The sequence below is a fragment of the Tribolium castaneum genome, chromosome 9, assembly GCF_031307605.1.
Source record: "Tribolium castaneum strain GA2 chromosome 9, icTriCast1.1, whole genome shotgun sequence".
Lineage (NCBI taxonomy): Eukaryota > Metazoa > Arthropoda > Insecta > Coleoptera > Tenebrionidae > Tribolium > Tribolium castaneum.
In genome coordinates this window covers 6,625,826-6,639,560 of record NC_087402.1, presented here as the reverse complement: position 1 = coordinate 6,639,560, position 13,735 = coordinate 6,625,826, and the positions used below count along the sequence as shown (strand labels likewise).

Below are 13,735 nucleotides of genomic sequence, written 5' to 3'. Positions count from 1 at the left end.
AATTTCGTGGCAATAAATTATTTGAGTGGTTTATTTTATTTATAGTTACTGTATTTAAAATGTGTCACTCAAAATATCACTTTTCAATACCGCATTTAAAGATTTTAATTGCAATTAAGTTTTATGAAATTATTGGTTTGTGAAATAAATAAATACGACACAGCAATAAAATACACCTACCTTCATATCGCTTCCACGTTGGCTACCGTTTGTAGCATTAAAAAAAATAATAATAAAAATGAAACCAAAAAAAAATAATAATAAAAATGAAACCAAAAAAAATGTTTATTTGCATTAAATTTTGAGCAAGCCACTTTCATTCATTGAAATTAAAGGCAAAATTTCGTGGCAATAAATTATTTGAGTGGTTTATTTTATTTATAGTTACTGTATTTAAAATGTGTCACTCAAAATATCACTTTTCAATACCGCATTTAAAGATTTTAATTGCAATTAAGTTTTATGAAATTATTGGTTTGTGAAATAAATAAATACGACACAGCAATAAAATACACCTACCTTCATATCGCTTCCACGTTGGCTACCGTTTGTAGCATTAAAAAAAATTAAAAACAACACCAATAAAAAATCTTTATTTGCATGAAAATTACAACAAGCGACATAATTTTACGGCTGTAAAAAACAGTCAACAATGTTATATTTAAGGATTGCTCTAATTGGTCAAATTAGTCAATAACTAATTTGTCCGGCAAGAACCACGTGGAGGTTTAGAGCATTCTTGCCAGGAAAAATGGATATAAGGATGAGGTAAACAATGATTATTTCAAATGAAGGGAATAAAGGAATTATTGGTTTGTGAAATGAAAAAATAGTACACAAAAATCAAAGCTTTTTCACTTGGCGTTAAATAAATGCTCTTACCTTTATACTGCATCTGCTACCATTTGTAGCAAAACCTAAAAAATAAATTAAAAACACAACCAACAAAAAAATTAATTTGTAGGAAAGTTACAACAAGCGACTTTAATAAATATTATACAGAATAAAGAATACACAATACGGTATAATACACACAAGCTATTAAATCAACACATCACAAGATAAAACGCAAAAAAATGCACCTACCTTCATATGGCTTCTGCGTTGGCTACTGTTTGTAGCATTTAAAAAAATAATAATAAAAATGAAACCAAAATAAAATGTTTATTTGCATTAAATTTTGAGCAAGCCACTTTCATTCATTGAAATTAAAGGCAAAATTTCGTGGCAATAAATTATTTGAGTGGTTTATTTTATTTATAGTTACTGTATTTAAAATGTGTCACTCAAAACATCACTTTTCAATACCGCATTTAAAGATTTTAATTGCAATTAAGTTTTATGAAATTATTGGTTTGTGAAATAAATAAATACGACACAGCAATAAAATACACCTACCTTCATATCGCTTCCACGTTGGCTACCGTTTGTAGCATTAAAAAAAATAATAATAAAAATGAAACCAAAAAAAAATAATAATAAAAATGAAACCAAAAAAAATGTTTATTTGCATTAAATTTTGAGCAAGCCACTTTCATTCATTGAAATTAAAGGCAAAATTTCGTGGCAATAAATTATTTGAGTGGTTTATTTTATTTATAGTTACTGTATTTAAAATGTGTCACTCAAAATATCACTTTTCAATTCCGCATTTAAAGATTTTAATTGCAATTAAGTTTTATGAAATTATTGGTTTGTGAAATAAATAAATACGACACAGCAATAAAATACACCTACCTTCATATCGCTTCCACGTTGGCTACTGTTTGTAGCATTAAAAAAAATAATAATAAAAATGAAACCAAAAAAAATGTTTATTTGCATTAAATTTTGAGCAAGCCACTTTCATTCATTGAAATTAAAGGCAAAATTTCGTGGCAATAAATTATTTGAGTGGTTTATTTTATTTATAGTTACTGTATTTAAAATGTGTCACTCAAAATATCACTTTTCAATTCCGCATTTAAAGATTTTAATTGCAATTAAGTTTTATGAAATTATTGGTTTGTGAAATAAATAAATACGACACAGCAATAAAATACACCTACCTTCATATCGCTTCCACGTTGGCTACCGTTTGTAGCATTAAAAAAAATAATAATAAAAATGAAACCAAAAAAAAATAATAATAAAAATGAAACCAAAATAAAATGTTTATTTGCATTAAATTTTGAGCAAGCCACTTTCATTCATTGAAATTAAAGGCAAAATTTCGTGGCAATAAATTATTTGAGTGGTTTATTTTATTTATAGTTACTGTATTTAAAATGTGTCACTCAAAATATCACTTTTCAATACCGCATTTAAAGATTTTAATTGCAATTAAGTTTTATGAAATTATTGGTTTGTGAAATAAATAAATACGACACAGCAATAAAATACACCTACCTTCATATCGCTTCCACGTTGGCTACCGTTTGTAGCATTAAAAAAAATAATAATAAAAATGAAACCAAAAAAAAATAATAATAAAAATGAAACCAAAAAAAATGTTTATTTGCATTAAATTTTGAGCAAGCCACTTTCATTCATTGAAATTAAAGGCAAAATTTCGTGGCAATAAATTATTTGAGTGGTTTATTTTATTTATAGTTACTGTATTTAAAATGTGTCACTCAAAATATCACTTTTCAATTCCGCATTTAAAGATTTTAATTGCAATTAAGTTTTATGAAATTATTGGTTTGTGAAATAAATAAATAGACACAGCAATAAAATACACCTACCTTCATATCGCTTCCACGTTGGCTACTGTTTGTAGCATTAAAAAAAATAATAATAAAAATGAAACCAAAAACAATGTTTATTTGCATTAAATTTTGAGCAAGCCACTTTCATTCATTGAAATTAAAGGCAAAATTTCGTGGCAATAAATTATTTGAGTGGTTTATTTTATTTATAGTTACTGTATTTAAAATGTGTCACTCAAAATATCACTACTCAACACCGAATTTAAAGATTTTAATTGCATTTAAGTTTTATGAAATTATTGGTTTGTGAAATAAATAAATACGACACAGCAATAAAATACACCTACCTTCATATCGCTTCCACGTTGGCTACCGTTTGTAGCATTAAAAAAAATAATAATAAAAATGAAACCAAAAAAAAATAATAATAAAAATGAAACCAAAAAAAATGTTTATTTGCATTAAATTTTGAGCAAGCCACTTTCATTCATTGAAATTAAAGGCAAAATTTCGTGGCAATAAATTATTTGAGTGGTTTATTTTATTTATAGTTACTGTATTTAAAATGTGTCACTCAAAATATCACTTTTCAATACCGCATTTAAAGATTTTAATTGCAATTAAGTTTTATGAAATTATTGGTTTGTGAAATAAATAAATACGACACAGCAATAAAATACACCTACCTTCATATCGCTTCCACATTGGCTACCGTTTGTAGCATTAAAAAAAATAATAATAAAAATGAAACCAAAAAAAATAATAATAAAAATGAAACCAAAAAAAATGTTTATTTGCATTAAATTTTGAGCAAGCCACTTTCATTCATTGAAATTAAAGGCAAAATTTCGTGGCAATAAATTATTTGAGTGGTTTATTTTATTTATAGTTACTGTATTTAAAATGTGTCACTCAAAATATCACTTTTCAATACCGCATTTAAAGATTTTAATTGCAATTAAGTTTTATGAAATTATTGGTTTGTGAAATAAATAAATACGACACAGCAATAAAATACACCTACCTTCATATCGCTTCCACGTTGGCTACTGTTTGTAGCATTAAAAAAAATAATAATAAAAATGAAACCAAAAAAAATGTTTATTTGCATTAAATTTTGAGCAAGCCACTTTCATTCATTGAAATTAAAGGCAAAATTTCGTGGCAATAAATTATTTGAGTGGTTTATTTTATTTATAGTTACTGTATTTAAAATGTGTCACTCAAAATATCACTTTTCAATACCGCATTTAAAGATTTTAATTGCAATTAAGTTTTATGAAATTATTGGTTTGTGAAATAAATAAATACGACACAGCAATAAAATACACCTACCTTCATATCGCTTCCACGTTGGCTACCGTTTGTAGCATTAAAAAAAATAATAATAAAAATGAAACCAAAAAAAAATAATAATAAAAATGAAACCAAAAAAAATGTTTATTTGCATTAAATTTTGAGCAAGCCACTTTCATTCATTGAAATTAAAGGCAAAATTTCGTGGCAATAAATTATTTGAGTGGTTTATTTTATTTATAGTTACTGTATTTAAAATGTGTCACTCAAAATATCACTTTTCAATACCGCATTTAAAGATTTTAATTGCAATTAAGTTTTATGAAATTATTGGTTTGTGAAATAAATAAATACGACACAGCAATAAAATACACCTACCTTCATATCGCTTCCACGTTGGCTACCGTTTGTAGCATTAAAAAAAATAATAAAAATGAAACCAAAAAAAATAATAATAAAAATGAAACCAAAAAAATGTTTATTTGCATTAAATTTTGAGCAAGCCACTTTCATTCATTGAAATTAAAGACAAAATTATTACGTGGCAATAAATAATTTGAGTGTTTTATTTTATTTATAGTTACTGTATTTAAAATGTGTCACTCAAAATATCACTTTTCAACATCGCATTTAAAGATTTTAATTGCATTTAAGTTTTATGAAATTATTGGTTTGTGACATAAATAAATACACAGCACACAGCAATAAAATACACCTACCTTCATATCGCTTCCACGTTGGCTACCGTTTGTAGCATTAAAAAAAATTAAAAACAACACCAATAAAAAATCTTTATTTTCATGAAAATTACAACAAGCGACATAATTTTACGGCTGTAAAAAACAATCAACAATGTTATATTTAAGGATTGCTCTAATTGGTCAAATTAGTCAATAACTAATTTGTCCGGCAAGAACCACGTGGAGGTTTAGAGCATTCTTGCCAGGAAAAAAGGATATAAGGATGAGGTAAACAATGATTATTTCAAATGAAGGGAATAAAGGAATTATTGGTTTGTGAAATGAAAAAATAGTACACAAAAATCAAAGCTTTTTCACTTGGCGTTAAATAAATGCTCTTACCTTTTGTACTGCATCTGCTACCATTTGTAGCAAAACCTAAAAAATAAATTAAAAACACAACCAACAAAAAAATTAATTTGTAGGAAAGTTACAACAAGCGACTTTAATAAATATTATACAGAATAAAGGATACACAATACGGTATAATATATGGCACAGAAGCTATTAAATCAACACATCACAAGATAAAACGCAAAAAAATGCACCTACCTTCATATGGCTTCTGCGTTGGCTACTGTTTGTAGCAAGACATTTAAAAAATTAAAACAACACCAATAAAAATCTTTATTTGCATTAAAGTTACAACAAGCAACGTTTGTCAATATTAAACAAAATAAAAAATTCACAATACCTTTCAATTTGTGGCAATTCGAATTCAAATCAAATTCAATACCTCAGTAAATAAATGCACTTACCTTCATATCGCTTCCACGTTGGCTACCGTTTGTAGCATTAAAAAAATAATAATAAAAATGAAACCAAAAAAAATGTTTATTTGCATTAAATTTTGAGCAAGCCACTTTCATTCATTGAAATTAAAGACAAAATTACGTGGCAGTAAATTATTTTAGTGTTTTATTTTATTTATAGTTACTGTATTTAAAATGTGTCACTCAAAATATCACTTTTCAACATCGCATTTAAAGATTTTAATTACATTTAAGTTTTATGAAATTATTGGTTTGTGAAATAAATAAATACGACACAGCAATAAAATACACCTACCTTCATATCGCTTCCACGTTGGCTACCGTTTGTAGCATTAAAAAAATAATAATAAAAATGAAACCAAAAAAATGTTTATTTGCATTAAATTTTGAGCAAGCCACTTTCATTCATTGAAATTAAAGACAAAATTATTACGTGGCAATAAATTATTTGAGTGTTTTATTTTATTTATAGTTACTGTATTTAAAATGTGTCACTCAAAATATCACTTTTCAACACCGCATTTAAAGATTTTAATTGCATTTAAGTTTTATGAAATTATTGGTTCGTGAAATAAATAAATACGACACAGCAATAAAATACACCTACCTTCATATCGCTTCCACGTTGGCTACCGTTTGTAGCATTAAAAAAAATAATAATAAAAATGAAACCAAAAAAAATGTTTATTTGCATTAAATTTTGAGCAAGCCACTTTCATTCATTGAAATTAAAGACAAAATTATTACGTGGCAATAAATTATTTGAGTGTTTGATTATAATTTTATTTTATTTAAAATGTGTCACTCAAACGCGATCACTAGTCACCGAATTGAAAATTTAAACCGGAAAATTTAGATTTGCTTGAGCACACGTCCGTTCGCAATAACGGCAAGTAACAAACTGAATAAATTGAACGAAACCGCACAATACACAATAATTTAAATAAACCGACTCACCTCGCTTCGCCTCGCCTCCCGCTTCCGCTCCCGATCTGACCCGTGCCACTGCTCGCTGTCGACTGAAGCGCTCTCGCCGCCTGCGCCGCACACCTAACCTCGGGACACGTCACGGATGTGACGTCACAAGTATAAAACAGGTCATTACCAGAAATATTCACTGGTAAAATCCGTCAAATTTAGAAACATTCATACACAGAATTATTCAAAATAGAACAGCATTGATCTAAAAAAATTAATAATAACAAATGTATTTGCCTATAAACGTCTAAAATTATAAAAGTTTCGCATGCAGTCAATGGAAAAATAAAAATGCATGTTTTTATTTAAACAGAAACTGGCAATGTGAAATTTTGGTGCGAAAATTAGTGGTATCGCAATGCGTATAGCCACATTGTTTGTTTGTTTCGTTTTGTTGAAAATTCGGTAGGTTCCAAAAGTAGGGTTATGTTGTCACCCGAAAATGACAAAATTTACACTTTTATGAATTTTGTCTCCATCTCTGCCCTTTCAGAGCGTTATGATAGGATATTTAGGGTCGAAATCTCTACCTTTATTATGTGCTATTGCCAGATAAGGACAAAAGTTCAGAAAGTAGGGTTAGGGTGTATTATGCTCTCTTCTGAAGTGTTAAATTTTAACTTTAATGTTTTTTGTGTGCTTTCCTGCTCTTCTAGAGCGCTATTAATTATTATTGAACATGTTTAAGGACAGACAATTCTACCTTGAGTCAACGACATAAATTTCAGTGAGATTTATTGAAAAATGCACTTCTCGTGTCAACCTTTTCATGAAAAAGGGTGTTTAAACGTTTATAAAGGGTATGTTAACGTGTGTTGTTAACTTTACCACGTAATAAAACATAAAGTATAACTTGGTAATTTTTTACTTTAACTACTTCTGGATTTTCAAGCTGAAACTTACACCAAACGATTCCTCTGAGTGCCCTGATGACCGTACACTATGAATTTTCTTGTGCAAATTGAAAATAACATTAGAAAAATAATTTTTATTTTCACTCACTTTTCACTTGAATCGCCATTTTTGTTGATTTTAATTTGAGTTTATTTTTTATAATATCACGTTAATTTTTATTATTATAGTGGATCAAAGTGTCGTCTTTAGGTTAGACTATTGCCTACTATCGGTTAGGAACAACATGATCTCCAAAAATATAACGTAGTAATGAGCTCCAGAAGGTTTACGTAGATAGGTGCGTTTTTCCCAAAAGTGAGTTTTTTGAGATCGAACCGCAAGTGAGTCACACTGCGAGGAGACTCCCATAGACAGAAGTTGCAAACATAAGGTGCCAGACCGGTGCCAGTTTGGCTGATTGCAAGTATGTCTTTATCATCGATTCGGTGACGACTATTAGTTTCGTAAACTTAATGGATTTAATAAATATCTTTAACATTAAATGTGATCGTGTCATGTTGGGTAAAATTCTTCCATCTGTGCTGTCTGTGCATCCACCTTTTCAAATACAATTAAGAAATTTTCATAATAATTGTATTTGATAAGGTATTGGCATCATTTTGACGTGAGCAAAAATTAAAAAAATATAAAGTAATCGGAATTATTTTAAATTCGCGCCATTTTTAGTACGTGATGATGCGGCTAGATGGCTTCAGCTAGGAATTCATTGCCAACCATTATGTTCCGCTTCTATAAAAGTGTTATTCTAGGAAACTGCAGGATTATAATCATTTTAATTAAAAAAAAAGTAATGTAATAGTTGTTTTTGTATTTACGACAATTATACAACTTTTTATTAAGGTATAAATAAAGAAATAAGTTTATTGTACTACCAATAAATTGTTAAGCGTACGTTTGATTGGTTGCCTGGTCGAAAGGCGCACATCAGTTCCAATCATTTCGTTATCAATATCTATCGATTATTTTAATGAATTTATTTTCATTATAATATTTCACAAAGCCTACGATTCATTCTGTAAATTTCTTCTTGTGGTAGTTGAATCTATAATGAGACAAATGCGTTTCCTGCACTGTGTCAGCAGGACTGGGTTTTAATTACCTGAACCCATATAAAAACCAATCTCTTCAATATTAAGTACTGATTAGCACAAGAGTTGGTTATCTGGGAACAAACACGACCATATGTTTCGTAATTGAACTTCCCGCCTACGTGTTGACGTCACAACCCGGAGCTGGTTATTGACTGGTCCGTGGTTGGTTACTGAAAGAACTAAACAGAACAAAATGCGAATAGTAACTTAGATCGATTAGTGGAAGCATGGGAGGAAGACATACGTTACACATTGTGGGTGCAGTTTTAATTTTAATACAAGCAACATGTTGTCTTCAAGTGAAAAAATTCCCCTTACTTATGCCCAATGTCTATCCTGACAGGGTGAGTTAATATGTGCATGTTCGTGTGGTTGCCTAGTTCTGTAGTTCCATTAATGAGAATGGTCCATTTACTTTGCCGAAAATTGCGGGAAATGTTCAATTCTTAGGCTGGACTGCATTGGGACAGGAAATCAAAAACAACAATTGATTATTAAACAGCAGCATTGTACTTTAGTGACATGGTTCGAGGCTTTTTGTAACGACAATATGTTATGTTAAATCATCATCTTTCGTCCAGTGATTTTTTGTAAAATAGAGGAAACAGGAAAGAGTTTGCCTAACAATAGCATTTTCATGCCTAAATATTTTATAATGTGTATGTGCAGGTGCAGGTAATTGTGTTTGTCTATTGTGTTGGAATTTGTTTACACTTTGCATTAACAGTTTGTTTGGCCCTAAAAACGTATTCAAAATAATTAATATGCATACGTTTTGATAATTTTTAGTTTACTACGTTTTTATGTAGGCCATTGAATATCACTTGTTTACAAAATATGGCCAGTAAATTGCTCAGTTTGTCTTATTTTAATGATATTATTACGTTTTTTAAAATTTCATTTGGACAAAAAATTGTACTATACTGCTTGTCTGACAAGCGTGGCGAGCTCACGAGCTGTGTAACAACATTACTGTTGTAATTTGTTGAGACGTTGACTTTGATATTGTGTGATTTTGTGTGCTATAATGTGTTCTGTGTAAAAATATAAATTGTCAAGAAGTAGAAAAAAGTAGCAAATTTAACCGGTTTATGTTTATTCTCCTAACTTCATTTTGCTGAGTTTGTCGTCAATATTTACACCTAAATGTTATAACACATTCAGAGAAAATTACGATTTTTGATTTGCTAATTTAATAATTTTCAACAAACCAATAAACATTTTTCATTATAAAATCTGATTTTTGATTAGTACTTTGTGTGTTTACATGTCTGTCGGAATCTTACTGCAATTTCGGAAATATTTTTTTTTATTACAACGTGTGTTTTTTGAAAGCGAGGTTTGTATGTACATACGTTATAACCGAATTAATTGTTACTGTATTAGCATTCGTTATAAGCTGGGCTCGTTATAACAGAGTTCCATTGTATTAATAATTTTATATTTTATTTTATTACTTATGACTTATGGTAATGTGACTTTATTTTCCTTATTTTGTTGAAAGCAATGTAATAAGTTTTGTTTTAATAACACTAGACAACAATTTTAACTTTTTTTTAATACGGGGTGTTTCACATAACTTTACGAAGCCTGCCCCTAATGTACGCACCCAAATATACAAAAGTCACAATACACTAGATACCAAAAATACACATTTAATTATTTAATTTTTGGAAACCTATGACATTAGTCAGACCAATTAATAGTTATAAATTGCTATTTTTTACAAACAATTATCAGTATTATTACGTGTTCTATCAAGAGACGGCATAGTAATGTATTTATCTTAATCACTATTTAACTAAAAACGTTGCAATTTTTTGGTGAAAAAAAAGGGGTGAACAAGTTGGAGAAGACTAAATATTTTTTTTAATTTTTAATCCAGTTGTATCGGAATATGTATTGTAAGTGGCATTTTATAGACGCAGCTCTTGTAAAATTATGTGAAACACGCTGTAGAATAGTTATAAATTATAATAAACAAGAAAACATCAGTAGTTAAAACTCTTTAGCACGAATAGATTATAAGTTATATCATAGATCAATAATTGGTTCCTCTATGGTTATACTAAACTTATGTTGTTGTCCTAAGTAGATAAATTAAAAAAAAATCCATTAAATAATAAGTTACATGCAAGAATAAAGCAAAATGTAAACAAAAGACCCTAGGCAATTATCAGAATAACTAGAAATTAGGCAAAAGTTTTGGAGTTTTACGAAACATTTTTTTATTATTCAATAACGAAACTAAATCATAAATAAATTAGATAACTTTGGTTAATAAAAACATATCGATTAATGAAATTTTTAGGAAGAATCATACTTCTGCACTCCCGTACGCGTAGTCCCTGACAAAAGTTTTTACATCGGTAAGTTTTAAATATTTTTTTATGAAAACAGTACTAATAGTAAAAAATAGTCGGTTTTGAGCCCGTTGCGACAATGGATGTCGTCCACCACATGATTGTTTTTGGATGCTCAAAACCTGGAACTACTGATCCGTTTTGGTAAGTTTTTGCAAAATTATTCACAAAAAAATGGAAGATATCGTAAGAAAAGACCAGATTTTATTTTTCAAGCTACAGAAAAACATTGGCCTTCTTTATGGCCTCCTTACTTATGTAATATTTAATAGGGATTGCGGGGAAATGGCGTCGGATTCTAGTTCAACTTTACGAAAAGCTAATCCTTGCGCAGAAGGCTCAAATGTAAGTTTCTCTAAATTTTTAACTGAGTTGGTAAGGGAGAACCTTTAGGTAATTTATGCCTGGGCTTTGAATGCAAAACCACTGCAACTTCCCGAAAACGTTGGCTTTCAAGTCGGGGAAGGTTCAAAAATTCAGTACTTAGTCCTACAAATTCATTACTCCAAGAAATTTAAAGGTAACACAAAGCCTTTCCATTAAATAAATTATTGACAATAATGTAATGTTTTAGAAAATGAAAGTGATAACTCCGGCTTGAATCTCATATACACGGAGGAACCGTAAGTCGAATTTTAAAAATTTGATGCCACCCTAAAGCTTGATTTTCAGACAAAGTAAATTAGCTGGAGTTTTGTTGCTGGGAACTGGCGGTGCTATTCCTCCCCGTTCTGTAACACACATGGAGACGCTCTGTCAAATTAGGGAGAAGAAAACTATTTATCCCATTGCCTATAGAACGCATACGCACAGTTTGGGCCAAGTTGTGTCCGGTTACAGTGTACGTAGGGACAAATCTGGGGTCGACCATTGGTCACTTTTAGGGAAACGCAACCCTAACACGCCCCAAATGTTTTATCCAATTTTTAACAAAGGCCCGATACGATACGGAGACCGACTTGTAAGTTAAATTAGAAGCCACCTTGATAATAATAATGATAAATATTTCACAGGCGGCTAGATGCACGATGGATAGCACTAACCGTACCGACTACACTATCGTAGGGTACGTATTTATTAAACCACTAGGTGCGTCATAACCCGTATTTTTAGCCCTAAACATGATAATGAAATGTGCAATTTTTACATAATTTATTACGTGGAGGAAGGCACACCACTGGACATGAAATATTGCATATCTGAAGGACCACCTTATTTTTACTGGCGCAACGAGGAAAACGACTTGAATAACATTCCAGATGACGAGGCATCCAATTTAATTTAAACGACCAAAGCAGTTGTGACAATTCATAGTCGAAAAAATACGAAAAATATATCTCATATCGTGTTATATTTTTGTAATCATTATTTTGAGCACAATCTTAACCAGGAATTAACCAGGGAATTGCAGTACCAAGTTTATTTATTTATTTGACATCACTTTTGATGTTTTATTTTTTATTATTATTTTAGGCAAGGATTTTGTATCTCAAGACGTAACGGCGAACAAAACAATATAAACATTCCTTGTAGCACAAAATACGAGTACTTATATGCACATTTATTTGCAGTGTAGACGGTAGGTAATTATTTGATTTGATTTGAATTTTTATCTCTGCACTGATGTACTTATTAATCATGTGACCTTTCCAGTGTAGGAACAAATTAGTGAATTATATAAAATGTAAATTTATGTCAGCATACATAATAAACTATAAGAAAAAATTATGAAAAAAATATACTTACGGTTACATGTATACTAATTTTATATTGCAAATATGTATGTATGTTTTATTATAAATACACGGAGTATCGATTTTGTTTTTTATATTCCATATGTTGATGTCTACATATCGAGTGATTCACGTAAGTTGACGAGCCGTACAAGACTTAAATGCAACACACAATACTCTGTATTCTTATGTGAATCACCTGGTACTTGTAGCAGTGATGGTTAGTGATGCGTTGATGTTTTAACAAATTTTAATTACTGTTACACGAGATCTCCTTTATTTTTAATCTTCCCAATAACCAAACAAAAGATTTATTTATGGTAGGTACTCATCAGTGCCTTGCACTTTAAATTACCAAACGAAAGTCAAGCGCGCAAATTATAGGGCCTACAGGTGAAACTCAAGATTGAAAATAATGGAGAATTGATCAGATTTTATCCGAATTTATTGTAGTTAGACAATTTTAACGCGGATGACATGGTTTACAGTCCCATGAGTCATAGATGTACTTAGTATTTAAGCTTTAATTATTTTTGGCAATTGCATGAGATATTTTAAATATTATACCTTCCGTTTTTCCTAATTATGTAGTAAGTTCGTGATAGGTGATATCAACACTTGTGTGGAACGGGCATTGGGTGCTTTTAAAGATAAGGCAAAAATAGATTTTCATCTTTTTCATATATACATCGGTACAGCATTGCTATTATCGCATTTTTGTTCGATTATTTGGAAGTGATGGTGCGAGAAATTTCAAGGCAATGTACTGATAAATATCTAAGACTTATTATATCTAATGTTACTTCTAATTAAAATGTATATTTGTACAGAGAAGAATAAATATATGTAAATGGAGTGTATCTTTTTTTTCTCATCAACAAAAAACAAAAAATGAATTAAAGTTTCAATTTAAAGACTATGAAAGAATAAGAGACTGGCCTTTTTAGAAATGGGAGAAATGACAACTTTATTAAAAAAAAACTATTTTAGTCCAAATTGGGTATTCTATTAAAATAGCCGACGGTCTGGCTGGTTTACACATTAGCCGTAATATAGTATTGGCTATTTTAATAGGAAAATAGCGGCGAGTTTAGAAAGAATATTGGCTAGTTTACTTGAAAAACAAAATAGCTGGATAGTTTGTAAACTACCGCCT

At 29.7% G+C, this 13,735-nt stretch overlaps 1 protein-coding gene across 1 annotated transcript; it reads left to right on the top strand.

The window, feature by feature from the left end:
* The first annotated feature begins 8,617 nt into the window (after positions 1–8,617).
* Phm (Peptidylglycine-alpha-hydroxylating monooxygenase) lies at positions 8,618–12,199 on the top strand. Its single transcript, XM_970517.4, has 9 exons — positions 8,618–8,827; positions 10,795–10,852; positions 10,903–10,990; positions 11,119–11,191; positions 11,240–11,366; positions 11,421–11,469; positions 11,519–11,807; positions 11,860–11,912; positions 11,960–12,199. The coding sequence occupies exons 1-9, from the start codon at positions 8,711–8,713 to the stop codon at positions 12,129–12,131; spliced, it is 1,026 nt and encodes a 341-aa protein (XP_975610.1). The 5' UTR covers positions 8,618–8,710; the 3' UTR covers positions 12,132–12,199.
* The last annotated feature ends 1,536 nt before the right edge of the window (positions 12,200–13,735 follow it).